General features: G+C 44.5%; 1 protein-coding gene across 4 annotated transcripts in view; it reads right to left on the bottom strand.

Annotated features, from left to right (window-relative positions):
* The window catches only part of TRABD (TraB domain containing), a 55,819-nt gene that overhangs the window by 25,799 nt on the left and 5,663 nt on the right, over window positions 1–24,357 (bottom strand). Inside the window, exons 2-3 of one of the 4 annotated variants that reach the window (XM_005286111.5) lie at window positions 7,578–7,639; window positions 4,903–4,981 (exon numbers count right to left, since the gene is read on the bottom strand). In XM_005286111.5, coding sequence (XP_005286168.2) covers window positions 4,903–4,981; window positions 7,578–7,601 — 103 coding nt within the window. In that variant the 5' untranslated portion in view covers window positions 7,602–7,639. Of the gene's footprint in view, window positions 1–4,902; window positions 4,982–6,005; window positions 6,080–7,506; window positions 7,640–24,357 lie in introns of those variants that run through there. The other 3 variants (XM_065555150.1, XM_024109253.3, XM_042844203.2) reach the window with 3 other exon arrangements.

Below are 24,357 nucleotides of genomic sequence, written 5' to 3'. Positions count from 1 at the left end.
TCCCTGCAGATCTCTTGTATCGGAACCTGAGCCAGGAATGCCACCGAAGACGCTTGCGCCTTTGTGGAGTGTGCCATAAGGAACCTTGGCTGGCTCGTAGCACATCCGGATACAGGACATGATCCACAATGAGATCCTCTGAGATGAAACTGGGAGGCCTTTCATCTGGTCCGCAACCACCATGAACAGCTGATTCGACTTCCGGAACGGTGTCCTGTGCTTGATGTAAAAAACTAGCGTCCGCCGAACGTCCAGTGAGTTGAGCCTCTGTTCTTAGACATTAGCGTGAGGCTTTAGGAAAGAAGACAGGCAGAAAAATGTCCTGGTTGGTGTAAAAATATGAAACCACCTTTGGAAGGAAGGCCTGGTGAGGTCTGAGTTGTACCTTGTCCTTCTGGAAAACCATCTAGGGGGTTGGAAGTGAGGGCCTTTAACTCCGACACCGTCCTGGCTGAGGCAACGGCGACCAGAAAGACAACCTTCCGTGACAGGTAGAGAAGGGATCAAATCACCAATGGTTCGAATGGGGGCCACATTAGCCTGGAGAGGACCATGTTAAGGTCCCACGCAGGGAGCGGTTGTCTAACCTGTGGGTATAGTCACCCTAAGCCCTTGAGGAAATGGGCAAAGACTGAACATCCGGCCACTCCCGGGTGGAAGGCTGAACTAGCAGCAAGGTGCATCTTGATGCATAACGCTGCAAGACCATGCTATTTCAGGTGCAGCAGGTACTCCAGAATGATTGGTATGGGTGCCTGGAGTGGAGGTGTGTGATGCTGAGCACACCAGAACGTGAACCTCTTCCACTTTGCTAGGTATGTGGCCCTAGAGGAGGGTTTTCTGTTGCCAAGCAGGACCTCTCTTACCAGTTCCGAGCACAGGAGCTCCATGGGGTTTAGCCATGAAGCTTGCAGGCCATGAGGTGGAGGGACTGGAGGTTGGGGTGAGGGAGGCAACCGTGGTCCTGTGTGACCAGGTCCAGAAGCAGTGGCAGTGTGATTGGGGCATTCACAGACAGCTCCAGGAGCATGGTGTACCAGTGTTGGCAAGGCCACGCCAGTGCCACCAGAATCATCCTTGCCCTGTTTCTGCAGACCTTGAGTAGGACTTTGTGCATGAGAGGGATCAGCGGAACAACGTACAACAGACTTCCCATTCAGGGGATCAGGAATGTGTCTGCAAGCGAGCCCGGGCTGCATTTCTGGAAGGAACAGAATTGTGGGCACTTTCTGTTGCTCTGGGTGGCAAACAGATCGACCTGGGGAAACCCCCACCTCTGGAAGATGGAGTGTATGATATCTGGGTGGATGGACCACTTGTGGTTGCGAAAGGACCTGCTGAGATGGTCTGAAATCATTCTGTGATCCTGGGAGATAGCCCACTCCATTCACCTGGAGGCATCCTATGCAGAATAACCAGAGCTGGAGGGCTTCCCGACACAGTGGAGAGGAATGGGCTCCACCCTGCTTGTTGATGTGAAATATGGCCGTGGTGTTGTCTGTCATCATGGCCACGCACTGCCCTTGTAGCCGGGCCTGAAAGGTTTGGCAGGCTAAATGCACAGCCCTCAACTCCTTGACATTGATATGGAGGGAGAGTTCGTGCTGCGACCATAGGTCTCGCGTTTGGAGGTCTCCCAAATGCACGCCCCATCCCAGAGCTGACGCGTCTGTTACCAGGGACAAGGAGGGGTGGGGGCTGTTGACGGGGACTCCCTCGCACACTGTCCGAGGGTCGAGTCACCATCGGAGAAACTCGAGTACTTGCTCCGGGATAGTGAACACTGAGTCCAGGTGGGGAGTGATGCCGAGCCAGGGAGGGCGACCATCATGGCTGGCTTGCCTCTAGATGGAGCTGGTCATTGTGGCACCGGAGGCTTTTCTCTGACTGACGAGGGCTGAGGTGCCGTCATGGCAATCAGATCACTGGCAGCTTCAAAAGTGTCCGGGGTGGAGAGCAGCTCCAACTTCTCCACCTGGCACTGTCTTTCAGGAGCGTTGCTGGGTGCTGGACTCAACGGTCCCCATGACAGGACCGAAGTCAACAGTGCCGACTCCTGTGCTCTTGGCACCGAGTGCTCCTGGATAGGATGCACTGCTGCCACGTCTGCCGGCACTGCTGCCTTCGGCACAGGGGAATGACCCTTATCAGTCTTCCTGTGCCTCTTGTGCGGCACAGGGGAATGGGAGTGGTGCCGGGTTGTCAACGCAGCCTGCAGTGCCAGGGAGCGCTGATGCCAAGGGTCTCTTAGACCAGAGTCCTTCCTTGGCACTGTGTTGCATATGGAGGCCGGGGCGCTCCACATGGACATGCTCGGTGCCTGGTCCTGATGATCCGCGGCAGGCTGGGGGTGAAGAATGGACTCCATCAAGAGATGTTTTAGACGAAAATCGCACTTTCTTAGTCCTGGGGCGGAATGCCTTGCAGATCCTGCACTTCTCAGTCTGATGAGTCTCCCCCAGACACCTTAGGCATGAGTCATGGGGGTAGCCTGTTGGCATAGTCTTACTGCAGGTTCCGCAGGGCTTAATCCCTGAGAACGAGGCATGCCCTGGAACCCGGGGAAGGTGAAGGGATTGGGGGTGAACTACAACTATATACACAACAACAACTAAACTACTAACTAAAACTACAGCTACTAAGCACGCTAAGGGAAGCATTTGCTACGCAAGCAACTGCAGTTCCAACGACTGTCACTGGCGGCAAGAAGGAACTGGGGAGGGGCCAGGTCAGCAGGGGTATATATTCAGCACCATAAAGGCGCCACTCCAGAGGGCTCCACAGCCAACCCGACGGGAGCTGCTAAGGAAAAAACTTTCTGACGACTGTGTACTCAGCGTGTGCACACCTAATTGGAATTGATGGGAGCAATCACTCGAAGAAGAACAACTGTGCCTTGGGGAGGGGAGGAGTCAATGGTACTCTAGTGAAGCTGTGATGCTAGGCAGCCATTTCAGGACTATTGGGCCCCTGCAGGGATGGCCCTGCGATCTGCCAGGTTAGTGGGGAGTTTTTCTGTGGGGACAAAAACCTTGTTGAGATTTCCCAGTAAAATGTCCTATCCTGTAAATTTTGCCTCTGGAAGGGGTGATGTGGCCCCTTTTAATGTTAGTCACAGGATTAGATATCATCCTAGTTCTTAACAGATATTATTCAAGTCACAAAACCACCTCCAGCTGGGCAGGCTCTGTTCAGGAAAGGCTCAAGATGAGTACAGACCAGGACTAAAATGCATTGGCAGAGATACTGTGGAAAATTTACCACCTTAATTATACCACTATAATTCCTATGTGGACACTCATATTCCAGTATGTTTGGAAGAGTTGCTTCAGAAGCAAATAAACTAAACCAGAAGGCGGCATTCTTACTCTGAAATATAACTCCCTGTGTGGAGACTACCAGTATAACTAGAATAGTAAGTTTCCTCATATAGACAAGCCCTGTACATGGGGGAACATGTATAGTGCAGTCTACACTAGCAATGACTCCAAATCCTAATCTAAGCCTCTTTAGGGAAGATCTACATGGAAAATTTACATTGGCATAGCTATGGCTCTCATGGGTGTGAAAAATTTACACCCATGAGAGACCCTGTCAACACCAGGGTTTCGGTCAGCTTAATTATGTCTCTCGTGTGTGAATTTTTCACTCGCATGAGACACATGAGTATCCTGATGTAACTTTTCAGTGTAGACCAGGCCTAATTCATGAAAGCAGCCTGTGAAGAGCCAGGAACTGAGGTAAAGAGTGATTCTCACTGATTTCAATAGGAAAAGCAAACTGCTTCGAATGATGCTTTTTAAGTAAGATTTAATATGTAGTAAAAAAAAAACTGGAAGAGGTGGATAAGTGTAATTTTGTTTGCAACAAACTTGCTTTACAAGCCAATAGGAAATATTTCTCTGGCAAGTTGCTCTACCAGTTAGCAGCAGTTTGAAGTTGCTCAGAGGTCTGGAGTATTATAATAGTCCAAGGGAGAAGGATTAATCAGAGTGCAGGTAAAGTGTCAAAGACACAGAAACTGCAGAACCATGTAATAGATTTTATTTACCTATGGTTTAGTAATTTATCATATGACTTTCACCTCCAAATGTGTTGTGTGTGTACATCTCAGACATAGGATTTCAGAGAAATCCTCTGGAGTTTTTCTTTAACTGGAGGATATTTTGGATAGTCTCCTACTTCATGGTCAATGCCAAGCAACTTAAATCAGCAGTACTTTCCCTTACACACACCTTCAAATATAAATTCAGACAATTTATATTTCACGAGTTAAAAAAAAAGTCATAAAAGAGTCCCCCTATTTCCTCAGGCAGATTTTCAGTTATTCACTAAACTGACCCAGTGGCTTAGTACGCAGGTCAGGACTCTTCCTACATTTCACCGGACAGTCCTGATCTAAAATGGCATGTAAGCCTATATTTCCAGACAAAAAATTATTTTGGCCATTGCAGCAGGATAACATCGCATCAGTGACATAATGTCCTCATGACCTAGTGCAACATCACTGTTGTTGTGGTGCCATGATAGAGAATCCAATATGTACATACCCAAGTATTGCCTAGAGAGAAGGACCCTGCTTAAACACAAGCTGGATATGACTATGATCTCAATAACAGAACATATTTACGTTAGTTTTAAAATATGGGAGTAGATTACTGACAAAAAAACCCTAAACTAATAGCAAGGATGAAAAAAAGGCATGTTTTCTGATTTGGCCTTTACTGTAGAGCTTTGGCATAAATGATAATCAAATTTCCCCACTTACATGTCTACCTTTTTTATACAGGGTCATTAGCTCCTTTTTAGACTAGTAACCACATTCTTACTAGCAGCGTAAACATTTAGCTTTACATTCTACGATTATGACGTTTCTTTTTTTCCGATCAAACTAACACATACAAATATTCGGTGATGCGTCTGAAGTTTCCTTTTGGTCATCTTCCAGTGCATCGGAGGAAGACATTGGATCTGCAGCAGCCTGCATGAAATAAGAATTCAAAGGACAATGGGAATTATAATGAAATGGTTTATACTCGTCTCTCCTTGTTTTAAATATTATACATGGATTCAAACTAACTAAATTAGTTATACAGTGACAGAACCCCAAATCTGATTTTTCAACAGCTCTTTTGTAAGCTGGAAATTTATGATACAAAAAAATATATTCAAAAGACATTTAAAATCTCTTTTGAAAGAGAGAGTATTTATAACTAATACAGAGCTTACACAATCTGATTAGACATTCTAATCGAGTAGACTACTCTCTTTAAATCATTATAGAGAAGAATCGTGTGAGTTAGAAACCACTGTGCACAGATGATTCTAAAAGCATTGCTACTTATGGGAAACGTATTTCACAGCTTTTTAACTTGTGTACCACTGGAAGTCTGAGAAGAGTGCAAATCAGATATCACAAACTATCTACATTCATTCAAAAGGGTCTGTTATGTATTATGCCATTTTAAGTTATATGTATGAGAGAGAGAGAGAGAGAGAGAGAGACTACAAAATAAGGCCTGATCCTGGAAACACTTATGCACATGCTACTTCCCACACATGAATAGTTTAAGTCAATGGGACATGAAGTCAAGCACACATGTAACTCTTTGAAGGAAATATTTACCTGAAAATTTTACAACTTGTGATATTTGAGACAGCTCTTGACTAGCAAAATCCCTTTGATTCATAGTTAATATATAAGCTTTAACACCACACAACTACAGACAACACTCCCTGTAATTCAACCTGCAGTGTTTTGGGACTGACCAAATATCCAAGCAAGTCAGAGAAATATAATTAATGCCGAAAGATACTACAAACAAAGTAAAGCCCAACTGCGAGCTATGTTTATGCAAGGGCATTGATTTCAATTCTTTCTGGTAACTGTTGGGAGAATCTGGAATTCTTCCTCAACATGTTCACATGCCAGTGACCGGATGTGGATCAATAATTATATAGAGTTCCTTCCAAATGAAAGCGCTGGTAATGAAATCAACACCTACCAATATTTACTTGATAACCAAAGTAATTTCCAAAAGGATGTACATTTCCTATTTTTAAACCTTCAAGTTTGTTAGTTTCTTCCTACAAAAAAACAAAACAATGCCTCATAGGAGGTTTTCACCACCTCTAACCTTATTCTTTCATACCACAATATTTCTGCTTACAGAAATTCTAGCACAGTTTACATTTATCATGTAGTGATCCAAAGTAAAAACAATTCCAAACTTGGGTGCTTAAAGTTAAATATCCAAACCCATATTTAAAATTCTGAACACAGACAACTTAGGTGCTTCAGTACAAATATAGCTGCTACCTTTATGCATCCAAGTTTGAACCAAGATGAACAACCCAACAAACACATACCACAGTAAATTATGTATTTGGTGACTGCAAGTTCATCTTATATGGCAGTTTCAACAGCCTCTACCCCATCACAGATCCCATTGAATTCATATTTTTACCTAGAGGTGCCTTTTTTGGGGCACTTTAATTGATAAGACCTAAAGTAAGGACAGACAAAGCGTATCTGATGGTTGAAAGCTTTATACTACTTTTAGCAAGGAAGTTTTACTTCTCAAATCCTTGGGGCATTTCATTAGTCAAGTCAGTAATTCTCAGTTGTTAAATATTAGGGGTGAAATCCCGCTCCCAGTGAAGTCAATGGGATTTTTGCCATTGACTGTGATGCAACAAGGCTCTCAACCCCAGCCAGCAGCAAACAAACTCCCCACCAGTTTTCTGACTTAAGTAATTTAAGTAATTCAAGGCAGTGCACAACATACTTGTTCTGCAGTAAAAGAATTTATAGACAGGATACAATCATCAATATAATCAAGTACTCACTCAGCCTCTGAGAACCCATTCTCTGAGCCTTCCAGAGTAAGCAACTCTATTCAAACATTAATAATATTTCATATTATATTTTTCAAATATGAGGCATAAAAAAACTAAATTCTGCCATTTGTAATGGCTTTATCAATATAATGAGGTTGAATGGGTGGGGTGGGGGTAAATACTATTTGCCAGATGAAACAGAGTCTTAATTTTATGATTATTACACACACACACACACACACACACACACACACACAAAAAACTATCTTCCATATCAAAGTATTTGCAGGAACATGGGAAAGTGAGTTGAAAGAGAAGAAGGGAAACAGTAGGAATTCAAGGATGGCAAAAGGCATTGAGGCCATGATTCAGCAAGGTACTTAAGGTGCTTACAATGGAACTGCTCACATGCTTGAAGTTACTCTTACAGTTTTACCATGAGTCCTTGAAGTCAGGTCATTAGGTGAGAATCTCAGCTTTTACTTAAAAATAAAAGGGTACATTTCTACCCCTCCCAGTTGCAGAGAAAAGCCTGAAAATAAACCCTAGGGGTCCCAAATCTGGACATCAAATAACAAGAACCCACGGTTAATCTAATTATTTTTAAGACAATCCTATGATTTTTGAATGCTTGGGGCTGATAACAGTGGGCATGTGCTTAAGTACCTTGCTGATTCTGGGCCTTGTCAAGTGCCTTCTATCATCACTACTGGGGAAGATGTTATTCCCAACCCTACCTCGGGCTGTTGCTCCTCCTGCATTACTGACGTGTAGTTTAATTTCACCAATCCGAAAAGGCCTGTAAAAAAATTAAAAGGTGGGTGGGGGGAAATAAAAGATTAAGGGCTGTAACTAGCAAAGGTTGGAGCATTTATGAAAAACTAAAGAAAACTACTGAAAAGTATAGGCATTTCTATCCCCCACTTTCTCCAGATAAATAGAAAAGATAATAGAAGCAACCTAAAGATATATTGCACAAACTTGTTTATGGATATCTGGATCAACGGGAGTTGGAAAAAATGGGAATTTGGAGTTTGCCAGCCCAGCTACCCAGGGTTCTGCAATGTACAGGGTTATACCAATTTCTGCAGATCAGCTACACACAAATGGAAATACAAGGGACGGTGTGGGGGAGGAAGAAAGAGTTCTTGGTAATAGGAAAAGTGTTGTTCCACTGTATGTGCTTCTCTACCTTTTTCCTGACATGACCCATATCACAACAGAAAAGAGTTTCATGCACCATCTCCTTTATTTTGGGGACACCTCTGCCACCTGGCTAAAGAACAGGAAGGTGATCTCAAATGCCCACACCCTGGACCCAATTGGTGGACTCACAAGCCCTAGGCTGAAAAAGCAGGCATTAGTTTTTGCCTCCCAAAATGAACATTTATATTGGTGTCATGCATCACACAAAACATTATGAAGAAAGAGGCATGCCTCGCAGTAGCACTAAGGCCCCTTCGCACAGTTCTCTTTCTGGATAAGGAGACCTTAGTGTAACTTAAAATCAGGCTGTTTAAAGGCTATGGTGACCAGATGTCCTGATTTTATAGGGGCAGTCCCAATATTCAGGCTTTTTCTTATACAGGCGCCTATTACCCCCTCCCCTACCCCTATTTTTCACACTTGCTATCTGGTCACCCTATTAGAGGCTGCTGAGATAAGTTTGCCTAATTCGTCCCACACTTGTTTTCAAGCTTCATTCTTCCACGCTGCAGCATATATCCAGAAAACCTTCTTTCTCCCTGAACCCCAATCATGCAAGGTTGATAAAAATGGACTTCAGTTATAGTCTAGAGCAGGGGTTCCCAAACTATGGTATGTGAACCCCTGGGGGTATGTGAGATGCCTCTGGAGGGTGCATGGGAGAAAATACATATTGGTCACTTTTATTTTATTTTATTTATTGCATTTTCATAATAGGCTACTCAGACAAAGCTTTAAAACAGTGGGAATTTGTTATATAAAATACGGTATTTACTTCAAGATGTACTAATGAGAACAGATACACAGCAACACTGATGTACAGAGCCCTCACCTCTAATCACCATACACCACGGGTTCAGTTGCCCAGCAACTATCCAGTCTAACTGAGCTCAGAACTTGGGGTGGGGGAGACGGTGTTTGGTTGTATTTGTCACATTATAACTATATCTGTATGTAACAGTGAAATATGGACAGATGGCTAAAGACAGTGTTAAGAAGAACACACACAATAACAGTGATGAGAAGGGTAGGAGTACACAGGCTGCTGGTAGATCTGGAAGGCAGCGTGCAATAAGAAAAGTTGGGAACCTCTAGTCCAGGGCATGCGGCAGACCGTAAGAACTATTGAATTAAATGACTATTCCTTCCTTATGCAAACTTCTTCCACAGAACCCATCATTGTTAACCCACCAAAATAAATGTTAATAAAATAAAGAAATAACGAGCATGCAGGGCCTTGGAATCAGAGTCTTCTGTAACCTGGTTCATTGAGAGAATACTGTTCATACATACACTTAGAATGCGAACTTTTTGGATCAGGGGCCAGGTTTTACTTCATGATCTGTACAGCATGCAGCGCATTGATGCCATCTAATAAAATCAAGCATGACTTCACCCTCCATCAAGTCAGTCTACCTGAACAGATCATGGAAGACGCTCATCCAAGATTATCTTATTTTTTGCACACCAGGATGTATGAGACACAGATTGTATATATGTCTTCACCGCTCTTGCAATACATTAAAAGGACAACATTTTAGTCTTTTGGTGCATGCCAGATTTCTAGTTTTAATTCAAATGGATTTTTATTGCTTTCCAGCTGCCACTTAAAATTGGATATTGGAAGAAAAAATATCCAAAAGGGCAGCAAGAAGCATCAGCATGTAGCTCAGACAGCTGCCCATATGTATAGACCAGCCTTAATGATTCACATGATAGGGTTGTCTACTGCTACTGGTCACACAGCAAATTGGACGGGGGAGCGGGGAGAACAATTGCAGTTCAGGCAACAAGACAATTCCAATGAGACTAAAAGCCTGACTCTGCAGACTCTTTGTAGGCAGAATTCCCCATGAAGTCAGAGGGATGCTATGCGGAGAGCAGCTACAGATCAAGCTCTGACCCTGTGGGGCAAACTACATTAACAAAACAAAAATTACTTACAAAGACTCCAAGAGATTAAGTTCCTGATGATTTGTCCATACGCAGACAAGAGTTGTAAGTATGCCACAAATTGCTAACGTTCTTTCAAGAATTGTTTTTATTACAATAAAAAGAACAGGAGTACTTGTGGCACCTTAGAGACTAACAAATTTATTAGAGCATAAGCTTTCGTGGAGTGCTTTCGTGGACTGCTTTCGTGGACTACAGCTGTAGTCCACGAAAGCTTATGCTCTAAAAAATTTGTTAGTCTCTAAGGTGCCACAAGTACTCCTGTTCTTTTTGCGGATACAGACTAACACGGCTGCTACTCTGAAACCTTTTATTACAATGTGCAGTTAAGAACAAAAACCCCACAACTCCACCTGCTTTTTCTTTAAAAAAAACATATGCAAAACTTGGACACCAACAGGGCAGGAAGAGACTATAAGGTAAAGGGATGAGTGAAGCTGAAATGCTATTTTAACTTACACCTGTCTTTTATGCCTCAGTAGCATCGTACATAAACATAATGAAAGGGAAGTATCAGGGGGTAGCCGTGTTCGTCTGTAGTCTTTAAGGTGCCACCGAACTCCTTGTTGTTTTTGTATAATGAAAGGGAGTTCCTGCTTTGAATAGCTTGCATGCTAAACAGACAATGCAGACAAGCATAACTCCAAATTAGTTATTCCTCTGTACTAGATCAACTTGGCACTTGATTTGCTCATTTATGTACAAATAACCAGAGTTTTTCCAGCATCCTCATACATCTGAGCTCTAGAGTCAAACTGAAAGGTTTGGTAAGTTTGAACACATGCCTTTTACCTACAGTTGGGGGTTAAAAAGAGTAAATTACAAGCTCCAGTTAAAAAGCAAACTCTTATACACAGGCTTGGAAGGATTAGATTTTTCATCAGTAAGTATCACTGTACACACAAAAAACAATGAAAAACTATTTCCATCAATAATAATTGAAATTTACAGATAGTCAAAGTAAGAAAAATGCTGCTTGAAAGCTAGACTTTGATTTAAAGATATTTACTCTGTATATTTTGACATGTGATGTTGACAATTTGTGTTTTAGCAATTAAAGCTTTCATTTTTTTGAATCTCAATGTCTATTGTCATTCATTGTCAGACCCCCTCCCACTGTCTGACACACACCCACATGCATAATTTTGCATAACAGTGAAAATTTAAATTGATAAAAATTGAAAAAATGCTTAAAAATAAACATTGAGATTATCTGTTGAAATTATTTAAAAAAATAGAGTTCTGCCAAGCCTCGTTATACAGAAGCACCAAGTGATTCTAAATCATCACATAGATAAAATTTAAAATGACCATCTCCAATTCTCACCAAATTGTGGATACCACTAAGCACAATTAACGGAAAAATCTTCTCTTAACTTTACCTAGTTAATTCTAGCCTCAACAGCATCCCTTGTCTGTCCTGTCTGGAATGTAAGCTCTTTTGGGCAAGCACCGTCTCTCACTGAGTGTACCATGCCCATCAAAACGGGGCTCCAATTTCAGTTGGAGTCCTCTAGGCAGTACTGCAATACAAATAATGATATGCAGCACAGTATAGTTGAGGTTGACCAACGCTTTCCATTTTAAGATCTTGTTTTCAGTTGCTTATAAAACTTTGCCAAAGTTAATTGTTTGGGATGAAGTTTACCATGCCGGCTGTCCACAATTTTTTTTTGTGAGGGGATGGGAGGGAGGAAGATTTCAGACAATGCTTCAACCCAGGAGCGCCACCAGCTTTTCTGCCACCCTAGGTGGCGGAAGGTACCGCCCCGAAATGCCGCCCCCCCCAGAGGCGGAGGAAGGTCCGGCCGCCGAAATACCGCCGCGGTCGCCGCCCCCCAAATTGTAGCACCCTAGGCAACCACCTAGGTCGCTTGATGGGTTGCGCCGGCCCTGCTTCAACCATTTCCATAAACAAGAGCAGGGGAAAATATATTGTTTTTCCCCATGTTAAAAAATTCGTACAACTGTATTGTTAAGAAGCTCTAACACTCCCATGCTTGGGAGCATGGACTTGAAATTTGGCAAGGGTGTTGCCATAGTACCAGGACGTGCTTTTTGCAATCTTAGTGAAAATCTGCTCAAATTTGTCCACATTCAGAGCCTCTGAAAAAAATCTCAGTTTGCACATGCTCATTAGAGACTTGAGAGAGTGGCCTGAAGTTCTCCAAAGATTCCATCTGTACTGATCATGCTCTGTCCCCACACAGCTCCTATGGTCTGACCACATTTCACATGCACCATCCCTGTGACTCAGCATACTCCACCCCAAGGTTGCAGGAACGGAGCAGGACATTCCTTGCAACTGCTCCTTTCACCGACCAGCGACTGCTGCGGCACCAAGCAGAAGAACTGAGAGTAGGGAGACTGTCTCTCCTGTGCTCACAATACTCCTGTGACAGCCCCCACCCCCTTTCACGATGCCACCTGGAACTGGGGTACCACTGAGCCCGCCTGACCCACTAGCCTGTATTGCTATACGCTGTATTGCTGAGGCAAGCCAGTCAAGCCTTCCCCCAGGCTTCAGACTGCACTTTACCAGCACACATACAGGTAGGGACACACCCAGTTGCAGCTACACACACAGATGCTGAGATCAGCTCTGTATGGGAAGGCTCAGCTAAGGAACTGCCCAGTACTCAAGTGTACACCCCCTCTGGAGGGTAAACCCAAAATTATACTATCTTGCACTACACAGAGAACTGTACAGCGTAAGCTCATGAAATTCGCCCCCTCCGTCAACGTGGAGGGGAATATACACAACTTTCTGCCCCAAGTTATGATTTCCACACACACAGGTTTTAAACAAAACAAAAACAAGTTTATTAACTACAAAAGACAGATTTTAAGTGATAAGGGATAGCAAACAGATCAAACACGCAATCGAAGCTTAATATACTAAAGAAACTGGTTATAAGTAGCAAATTCTAACCCTAAATGTTGTTTTAGGTAGATTGCAGAGATTCTTGAAGACAAGCTGCATTTGCTTGCAGCTTAAAACTCCAGATCTTTCTTTTACAGGCCAGACAACACTCTCGCCTGGGCTCAGCCCTTCCCCCCAGTCCAGTCTTTTTGTTCTCAGGTGTTTCCAGCAGTCCTCTTTCTTGGGCAGGGAGTCGATGAAGAAAGAACCACAATGATGTCACTCCCCTGCCTTAAATAGTTTTTGCATATGGCGGGAATTCTTTGTCTCCCAGTTTGATTCCCACCTCCGGTCAGTGGAAAAATACTAGTATTATCATGGAGTCCAGTACCAGATGACTTGGTCACATATCCCTGCAGCCATAACTCAGAGGCTGTTTGCAGCATCCCCAGGAAGGCTTCCCAGTGGGAGATTAGCATCTTCAAAGACCTACTGTTTTCCTTAATGGCCCTTCCCAACCGGCCATCCACACTGATTGCATTCTGTCTAGTGGGCATTCCCCAGGTGTAAACACATTTGTAATAGATTCATAGACAATATTCCTAACTTTAGATACAAAAATAATACAAATAGGACAATCATATTCAGTAAATCATAACCTTTCCAATGATATCTCACATGCCTCATCTTGCATAAAATACATCATAGTTATGCCATAGTCATATCATAACAATATCTCCAAGAAGAATACGGGGGTGTAGTGCCACAACTCCCATTACTGGAGCCCGGGCAGCAAGGGGAAGAATGAGGGAATTGCTTGAGTAGCAAGGAGCTGGGCTTGGGGAAGGGCAAGTAGGGAGACTGGCACACAGGGAAAGAGGCAGGTGTTGAGAGGGAAGGCGGGAGTTTGAGACTGAGACGAGGAGTCAAAAAGAGTTGGGAAGGGAAACTAGGTCAAGGAGACAAGAGGGGCACGTGAGGGAGGTGAGACTGGTAAAAACTGGAGGGACCAAGGGCAGAAGGGTCTGTAACCACTAGAGAACACTCTCCTCCATAGCCTGGAATGGAATACAACATTTCCTAATCCAGGGGTTCTCAAACTTTTGTCCTGGTGACCCCTTTCATGCAGCAAGCGACCCCCCCCCTTATAAATTAAAAACACTCTTAAAATATATTTAGCACCATTATAAATGCTTGAGGCAAAGCGGGGTTTGGGGTGGAGGCTGACAGCTCATGACCCTCCATGTAATAATCTTGTAACCCCCTGAGGGGTCCTGACCCCCAGTTTAAGAACCCCTGCCCTACTCTCAACACTCCTATGCTGTCAGCAAATAGCTGTGAACCCGCCCTGACAAAGCGCATGCCTCATCGCCCTCTCTCTGCTGGCTGGCCTACACTGAAGATAACCTACCAGTGCTATAAATTACTCATTTAGCCCAAGTGGCAGATGTTTGTGCTCTGGATCTAAAGGTTCCAACTCTGCTGGTGATCCATGTGGGAGTCAATATGGTTCCATATAAATATATTTGTTTTTTTCAGTTTGCTTTTTAAACCCTCCCCCTCCCCCCACCACCACCCAAAATGAGATTACAAAACCCAGCCCTCAGAAATTAGGACCTGCCAGCATGAAGGTTGTCTGTGCAACCTTAATTCAGCCCACTCGTTCATAGAATCATAGGGTTAGAAGGGACCGCAAGAGTCAGCTAGTCCAGTGGTTTTCAAACTTTTTTTCTGGGGACCCCGTTGAAGAAAACTGTTGATGCCCGCAACCCAACGGAGCTGGGGATGAGGGGTTTGGGAGGGGTTCAGGGCTGGGGCACAGGGTTGGAGTGCGGGGGTGAGGGCTGCGGGGTGGGGCCAGGAATGAGGGGTTCAGGGTGTGGGAGGGGGCTCTGGGCTGGGGCTGTAGAGATATTAAAGAAGGTACTAACAGTGATTCCCCCAAGTGACAGTGACCCCCCATAATTTGTCCCCCACACTTTAAAATCCAACAATTTCACCAAGTACAAAAATCTCTTGGATCTTCTGTTAAAACTTGTAAGCTATTGTCTGTAGAAACCATTGATTGTATCTGTCCTGTGAAAGATACTTTATTACTATGTAAAACTTACAAACAAGTTAACTGACTTTGTTCTTGAAGTGAACACTTACCACCCCTGCTGTGAGCCTCCAGCCCTTAAGTGACTTTCACTTTGTTGTAACAGCAACCGCTCCTAGGAACAGACCCCCACCCTCTGTGATTAAAGGGCCCAGAGTCTCAAATGAATTAGCACACACCCCAAAAGTGGTGGAGACAGTAAATTAAAATATGGTTAAGATATGGAATGTACGTTGATGAATGCGTGATGTACATGAATGGTTAGGGCGGTGCCAGCCTAGAAAGGGAGTATCCATCAGCCGAAGAATGTGTAAAGTGGACCACCAGAACCCCTGGAGGGTAAACTGGGATCCACCCCATCACCTGGAAGGATGAGAAACACAAACTTTGGACAGTTTGGAGCCACCAGGAATGTGCCCAGGAATGTGCCATCTGCTGATTGAGTCAGCAACAGCAGAATGAAACAGCTCCCATAGACTAACATAGGAATTAAATCCTAGAAGAATGAACTCTCAAGACTGATGACTTTGAGTCTCTGGTTCTGCTGCCAGCCTCCAGGAGCATCAGGTTCACCTGACACAGACTCCGCTCTATCCTCTATACCTGGCCAGTAACTTGGCATGAGCAACTTCTAGGCTGGTAATTATAACACCTATACAGAACTTGAATGAATGATTGTGTGAATGAATCTATATATATGTATATGTATAAGGAATAAATAGTGATAGGAATAAGTGGTCAAACAACATTGTTTACTTTTATCTTTTGCTTTATCATTATATTTACAATAAATGTGGCATCTTTGCCTTATCCCTCTTAATAAGATCCTGCTGGTTTTTATTCTATTGGTATAACAGAGCAAGGGGTTGGGGTGTAGGAGGGGCATCAGGGCTCTGGGCTGGGGGTGCAAGCTCTGGGGTGGGGCTGGGGATGAGGGGTTTGGGGTGCAGGAGGGGCTCCAGGTTTAGGGGGGCTCAGGGCTGGGACAGGGGTTGGGGTGCAGGAGGGAGTCAGGGCTCTGGGCTGGGGCCATGGATGAGGAGTTTGTGCTGCAGTAGGGGGCTCTGGCTTTGGCGGGGCTCAGGGCTGGGGCAAGGGGTGCAGACTTTGGGATGAGGCCAGGGATGAGGGGTTTGGGGTGCAGGAGGGGGCTCAGGGCTGGGGCAGGGGATAGGGGTGTGGGAAGGGGCAGGGCTCTGGGATGGGGCTGGGGATGAGGGGTTTGGGGTGCAGAGAGGGGTTCCAGGTTTGAGGGGGCTCAGGGCCAGAGATTGGGGTGCAGGCTTACCTCCGGCGGCTCCCGATCATCAGCGCAGCCGAGATGCAGAGGCAGGCTTCCCACCTGTCCTGGCACCGCAGACTGCGCTGTGGCCCAGAAGCGGCCAGCAGCAGGTCTGGCTCTTAGGTAGAGGCGTGCAAGCGGCTCCGCACGGCTCTCGCCAGCAGGCACTCCCCCCCTTCCCATTCCCATTGCCTAGAACAGTGCTCTCCAAACTTTTTTGATCACGCACCCCTATCAGTAAAAAAATTTTGAGCACGCACCCCCTGCCGTGCCGAAGCAAAAAAGAGCCACTCGGACTCCCGCCTGATGAAGCAAAAATAAAACACTCCTCCTGCGGTGATCACTGGCCAAGTCTGGCACACAGACAAAACTTTAAGTATACACAAGAATACCTTAGACACAGCATCCAAAAAGTGCTCCTCCTGTCATGCACCTCCAAGGATCCTCTTGCGCACCCCACTTTGGAGACCACTGGCCTAGAAGCTGGACCCGCTGCTGGCCGCTTCTGAGGCGCAGCGCAGTGTCAGAACGGGTAGGCACTAGCCAGCCTTAGCAGCACCGCCGACGGGACTTTTAATGTCCTGGTCAGCAGTGCTGACCAGAGCCGCTAGGGTCCCTGGGTGCTGAGCAAGGCGACCCAGTGCCTTACATGCCACGATCCAATACTGGGTCGTGACCCAAACTTTGAAAAACACTGATCTAGTCTAACCCTCATCCAAGATGCAGGATTTGTTGTGTCTAAACCATTGAAGACAAATGGATCCAGCCTCCCTTTGAAAACCCCCAGCAAAGAAGCTTCCACAACCTCCCGAGGCATCTGTTCCATTGTCCTACTGTTCTTAGTTAGGAAGTTTTGCCTGAGATTTAATCTAAATCTACTTTGCTATCATTTGAACCCACTGCCTCTTGTCCTGCCCTCTGTGGCAAAAGAGAACAACTCTTCTCCATCTTTTTATGGCAGCCTTTCAAGTACACCTCAACCCTGATTCAACACGAATTCGGATATAATGCGGTAAAGCAGTGCTCCAGGGGGGCGGGGCTGCGCACTCCGGTGGATCAAAGCAAGTTCGATATAACGCGGTTTCACCTATAACGCGGTAAGATTTTTTGGCTCCCGAGGACAGTGTTATATCGGGGTAGAGGTGTATCTGAAGACCATTATTATATTCCCCCTTAATCTCCTCTTTTCCAAACTAGACATACCCAGTTCCTTCAGCCATTGCTCATATGGCTTGCATTCCATCCTTTTGATCTTCTGTGTCACTTGCCTCTGGATCCTTTCCAGTTACTCTACATCCTTTCTATACATTGGTGACCAAAACTAGACACAGTGCTCCACCTGGGGCCTAACCAGCGCCAAGTAGAGAGGTACTATCACCTCCTGTGACTTGCATGCTATGCCTCGGTTAATGCATTTGCCTTTTTTGCAACAGCATCCCATTGCTGACTCATGTTGAAGTTGTGACCCACCACAACTCCCAGATCCTTCTCAGCAGTGCTGCTGCCAAGCCAGTTTTCCTCCATTCATGTAATTAATGATTATCATACTGCACAAGATCACATACTATTTCCCCCCTCCCCATCACCCTTGTGTACACCAATGGGCCAATTCACCATCTAGTGCATCAGAAAACATTCTCAGCTGCCTGGTTTCAGTCCTTTTAATTCAGGGCTCAAATTGTATTCCTCCAAAATAAGACAGTTTAACTTAAGTTCTAGATATAATCCTGAAGGAACCCAACTACTCCAGGCAGGTCACACTCCTCAGGCCTTCTGCTTCAGCTTTCCTCCAACAAACTGGTTTCCAACCTTCCTGGTCTGCTCCCTGCTGGACTGCACTCCCAGGCCATCTATCTGGCAGTTAAGGAGGGCCTCTCTACTCCTTTTGTGTATCTAGCCTGTGCCCTGATCTCAGGCTGTCCTTTATATCCCAGCAGCCTGGCTCTAAGGACATGGCTACAATTGCAGATGTAGAGAGCTTTGAGGTAAACCAGCCTTCGTAGAGCGCAGTAGGGAAAGCGCTGCAATCTGTCCACACTGACAGCTGCAAGCGCACTGGCAGTGCCACATTAGCAGCTCTCGCAACGGCCACAGAGAGCAGTGCATTGTGGTAGCTATCTCAGCATGCAAGTGGCTGCAACGTGCTTTTCAAATGGGGGGAGGTGGGGTGGAGTGTTACAGGGAGTGTGTTGGGTGTATGTGGGGGGAGAGAGAGTGGGTTTTGGGGGGGCTGAGAGCATGTCAGCATGCTGTCTTGTAAGTTCAGACAGCAGCAGACCCACCTTCCCCCTACCCCCCACCCCCGCCGCCTCTCTCTCTCTCAGACACAGCATTCCACAGTAATGGTTGCTTTGTCTCGGAGCAGATAAGCATGCCGGCTGTCAGAAACGGAACTTTCAAAGGGCCCTGCAGCGATTACAAAACAATGACAAGAGTGGCCACTTGACTTAAGGGGATTATGGGACGTTTCCGGAGGCTGATCAGAGCGCAGTAATGCAACACCTCATTCACACTGACGCCCGGGCGTTTCAACCAATGCACACCAAGTGTTAATCTTCTTGCCAAGGTGGAGTACCAGAAGCACTCTAGCCGTAGAGTCAGAGTGCTCTGCGTGCCTTGCCAGTGTGGATGGGTAGTGAGCTAGGGTGCCCGGGGCTGATTTAATGCACTCTAACTCGCAAGTGTAGCCAAGCCCTAAGACAGAGTCTTCTACTGTGTGATCACAGGACTTAAGGTGGGCTGACCTGACACAGGATGCATCTGAGCTCTGACACCCTTGCCACATCAGCTCACCCTATGGCAATTGCCTTGTACAGTTGCAGTACCCAGAATGGAGCATGCTCTGAGGATGAGTTGGGGTTGTGTAGTGAAGAACGCTGTTGTCTGTAGGACTCCTGCCTCACTTGTTGAAAAAAATCAGAAGGTGTGCAATAAATAAGCTCGGAGACTGCAGGAACTGAAAGGATGGTCTCATGGTAAAGTCAGTTAGATACTGCCCTGGAGAAATGGATTCTATCCCTGCCTTTGCCACAGAGTTTCCAGTGTGATGCTGGGCAAGCCATTTAACCAAACTTTTCCCAGGTGGTCACTAATTGTGTGTTCATTTTCTGGATTTTCATCTTGATACCACTGGGGTCTGATTTACAGAAGTGCTGAGTGCTCATATCTGCAACTGAAGTCAATGGGAGCTGCGCACAGAACAAAAAGTGCTATAAAATGTTACGTTCTTTGAAAACTTATGCCCATGGCATCTCAAATTGGGTACCCAAAATTAGTGGACACTTCTGACATTAATGCCTGTGTGCCTCAGTTCCCCGTGTGTAAAATGGGAATAATACCGCTGTAGCTCCCCAGGTGTCGTGAAGAGAAATCCATTAATGTTTGTGAAGCACTTAGATGCTACAGGGATGAATGCCATACAAAAGCACATGAGGAAATGAGTAATTCTCTCGTCAGAGCAGGGTTTGAGTAGTGTGTGGTAAATAAGCCTGGGGCCACAATTTGAGCAATGAGGAAAAAACAAAAAAGATTGAATAGCTGCTTGTTCAGCGAGCATCATCTATCTTGTGCACGGGCCTCTAGAAAAATAATAATAGTATGTGATTATGTAATTAAAGCCTGTATCAGAATGTATATGCACAAGGAGGCTAAATTAAGGTTACATGGGCAACCTTAATTCAGACTTTTCCAACTTTCCAGTGCTTGACTTTTCAACTTTAACATTCTTATATTGTAGTTTCTTTTTGTATGTAATACAGTAACATATATAACCACATAATACTGGGTAATTTCTTGAGATTCCCTAATTTCTATTCATGGGTCTCAGCACTGCAACAAAAGAAGATTGGTATTTCAAATGTATGCAAAGCCTTCCACAGGTCAAAGACCCCAGAGTCAGTGCAGCCCATAGCAGCAGTGAGACAGGGACATTTCTTGAACCACAGCAGTGTTTCCTAGTGGAGAGAGCATAGGATTAGGACTCAGGAGACCTGGGTTCTTTTCCTGGCTCTGCCACTGGCCTGCTGGGTGACCTCGGGCAAGTCACTTCACTTCCCTGTGCCTCAGTTGCCCAATCTGTAAAATGGGGAAACTGATTAAAGTTCCCTCATGAAAAGCATTGCATAAGATCTAGGTGATGGTATTACTATTATCACCCTCCTGCTGCAAGACAGCTGGGCAGGCAGCCATCTTCACTTACATTTCATGGATTGGGGAGAAGAGACTGCAATATCTTCCCCTAAAAGATTTTTTGGGGGGAAGAGGGAGGGAAAGGTTGGCTACCCAGATTTCCTTGAAGATCTTTGAAGGAAGGGGCATCCTTTTCAAGTAACTCCTATCCAGCATAAAACGAAATGAAAAAATAAAGGATATAGTGAAAAAGCAGATTTCCCCAAAGTAAAGGCTGGCACTGTATCACACCAGGCCTTGTATTCTCCAGGCAGCCTCGTCAATGGTGGGTATTCCAAGGTCAATTCAGGATGGCATCCAGCATGTTTAGCCAGTGTATGATGCGTAACACTGCAGGTACACTGATGATGGGGGAAAGGAATCAGCGAGAGTAGGAGTGTCAAAATGCTCGCTGTCAACTTGGATGGAATCTATTAGTAAACTATTGGTTGCAGATTAGGTTTTTTCCCTAGCATGTGGTGTCTTAGTTCACTACACTGTTTCAGTTCTTGTTGTATAATTAGGTATCTGAAACTGTCTCTGATCTGTTATTCTCCCCACTGCAAACAGAGGATAAACACACAGTCATCAGACATATGAATGCAGGGTTCAGATAGGACTTTAATTGAAAGACACTAAAACAAGTTACTATTAAAGAGTCATTCCTCACCTCCTCTGTTGTTACTATCACTTTTTAGGAACATATTTCAAGCATAGCATAAGAAGAAAGGACTTTTAAGCAGATGAGTAGAAATTGCTCCCTCCCTCACCCCCTACATTAGGATTGAATTTGGCCCTACATCTTTTTCTGAACACACCTGAATATTAAAGAACTTGTTCCATTCAGACAATGAATTGGAGTCAAACAAATTTTTTTTTATTTAAATTCTCTCTCTTTCTATTAATGATGTGATGTGGTCAACTACTTTTTTTGAAAACAGGTTTTTTTAAGCCAATATTTATTCTTCATTATTATCTCTGCAGAAACTTGAAAAATAGCTTTGATTCCCCCAACATTTTATCATCATTATCTCCATTAGGGAAATACAGTAGATTTTTCTCTGTTTCTAGAACTGCTCTGTGTTTATTACAGTCTATGCATAAACATTATTGGTATAACTGGTCAGAAACAATGGGAAGGAACTTGCTACAACTTGTTTTAATTTTTCATTGAAACAAACTTTCAACAACATTTTATAAACATGTCTAATTGTCTGCAATGTCTATCTAAGGTGTTCATATGGTCCACCATTACCATAGTATCTGAGCATCTCACACTCTTTAATGCATTTATCTTCATAAACCCTGAGGTAGGGAAGCAAGATTAGCTGCATTTTACAGATGGAAAACTGAAGCACTACGAGCCCAAGGGCCAAATTTTTAAATATATTTAGGCACCTGATGGGATTTTCAAAAGCGCCTAGGTGCCAACTCCTATTGAAACTTCCAATACCTTTTATTTTTGCTGAGAGAATTTTGTGCCAACAACCCTTCAGTCTGAAGTCCTCTTTACCCACAAACAGGGATAGCACACGTCCTTGTTAGCCATGCATATTTCCTCATGCTGATGTGCCAATATCCCTCAGCCCTGCTCTTTTGGGATCAGTGCTAGGGAGGAGGGAATGCAAGAAAGATCATACTGGGTCAGATCAATGGTCCATCTAGCCCAGTATCCTGTCTTCGGACACTGGTCAGTGTCAGGTGCTTCAGAGGAAAGACGATCAGCCTTGATGCACATTCACTCCCTGGCCTCTCTGCCAAGACTGCCAATTAGTGCAAACTGCAATATGAACGTTCATCCTATGGACACTAGACTGAGACCACTAAAGTACTTCACTTAGATCATAGAACAACCATGAAATGTAACAATGGTCATTAGTGACCAGGGCTGGATCCAAACCAGCAACCACATGTAAAAGGCTCTGTACGCCATTAGCAAACCCTGAGCCATCTCACCCCATGACACTCCAATATTCTTGGACAGAACACAATTTGTTTGTTTGTTTTCAATGAAAAAGTGTAATTAAAATCTCACTCAAGTCTACATACATTAAAATCTACTGCATTCCTTTTGCATACTAAAACTGTAATTTTGTCAGAGATAGCTGACTGAGATTGTCAGGTACAGCCAGCTTATTGTGAATCCATGTTGCCTATGTAATATGCTGGATAAGTATGTCCCATCCCACTCTAACAAGTGGTCCACAGAGGATAAGATCCTACTACTACTCACTAACCAAATAACTCTTTTTGCATAAGTGGTAGGCGCAAACCTGTGTTTTGGAGCTGAAGATACAGGGTTCCTCATGACCAATTATACTTACCACTCATCTGTTGCTCCCTTTTGTGTACCTATGATTCCCTTCCCCAACCTAATATTTTACCCAGTATGAAAGTTTAGCCAACCAACTGGTATGTTCCTATGTCTCTTTTTACTTTTATCACAAAACAACATAACAGTACGAAGGATTTAAGGCTGATACAATTTAAATGCTTATAAATAAAATCTTACAATATTTACAGACAACTCATCTTCATTTCCAAGTAGTATCTCTTTCCCATTTACATACTACAAATATCCAACATGACACATCAGCTGAAATCTGGTGCCCAATGATGCAACAGACACAAATTTAGGAATTGGAACTTGTTTCAAAACCGTCACCAAGGTGACCTACTCTATGTCATACACATTTCCCCAGAACCACCCACACCTCTGAGACTTACCAGGAGCAACTAGCTCTGACCACAGTCGGTTGCAGATCACGGTTCTGCCTTCTTGTGTGTCAGGGATTATTTGTATCAACATATTTCAGCAGTTGAGTTTAAACTGACTGGAAAATGCACACCCCTGAGTGACATAGTTATACTGACCTAATCCCCAGTGAAAACAGTGTAATGTTAATGGGAGGGCTTCTCCTGTCGACATAGCTATGACCTCTCAGGGAGGTGGAGTATATCTACGCTGACGGGAGAAGCTCACCTACTGGCGTAGGTAGCATCTTCACTAAGCGCAGCAGCTGCACCACAGCAGCGCTTTAAGCCTAGACAAGCCCTAGGCTCCTGCATAGCTGACTTTGCTGCTATTCACTACCCACATTCAGACTCCTGGAAGCGAGATCCAACGTTCACTTGCACACTTCAGAAGTGAGAAAATACAATCCAGAGGTGTTTAACATAGGGCAGGACAAAGCATATGTCAAGAAAAAAACCTGTGCTGCTCCATAGGGATTGGCAACAAGAAAACCCAGAAAGACTTTCCCATCTCCAAGTTCTAAGGTTCTGTAAAACTGCAGCTCACCATTTATTATCATCAGCCAGATAATGAGGCAGCAGGCTACCTGGGCCTTTCAGTGTTTTAAATTATTGCCACTTACATTCATTAGGGTCACCACATACACTTGAATTATGATGAGCAAAAACCAGGTTGCTGGAGAAAATAGGGACCGAGAATAATCCTCAGATCAACCCTGCAAGATTAGAAGAGATTTAAGGAAGAGACAGGTTGCCAGATTTGGAAAGAAGTGATAAAGAGGCAGAAGTAGTACAGTCCAAGTCTGGTCATCTGTTGAGGAATCACATTATCTCAGGGACTAAGTGCCTGCCTAAAGACCATGGTAAAGATATGACTTTACCGAGAAGAACCCGTCTTAACTGGAGCTAATATTCTAGACTTGTCACAATCTGGATTCAGGCCATGACATGGGACGAAAATGCTTTAGTGGCACTGATGGATGATCTCCTGCTGTCAATGGATAGAGAATAGGCATTTGTTCTCATCCTCCTCGACCACTCTTCAGCAATTGACATCTGCTGTATCACCTGAGAGAGGTAGCAGGGGTCCAGGGTATTGTGCTAAGATGGTTTGAGTCCTTCCTGGAGAGATGCATCCAATGAATAGTGATGGGAAATTGCACCTTTACCACTAGACCCTGTAGTTACAAACAC

The sequence above is a fragment of the Chrysemys picta genome, chromosome 1, assembly GCF_011386835.1.
Source record: "Chrysemys picta bellii isolate R12L10 chromosome 1, ASM1138683v2, whole genome shotgun sequence".
Taxonomy (NCBI): Eukaryota; Metazoa; Chordata; order Testudines; family Emydidae; genus Chrysemys; species Chrysemys picta.
This window is presented reverse-complemented; position numbering and strand designations above follow the sequence as displayed.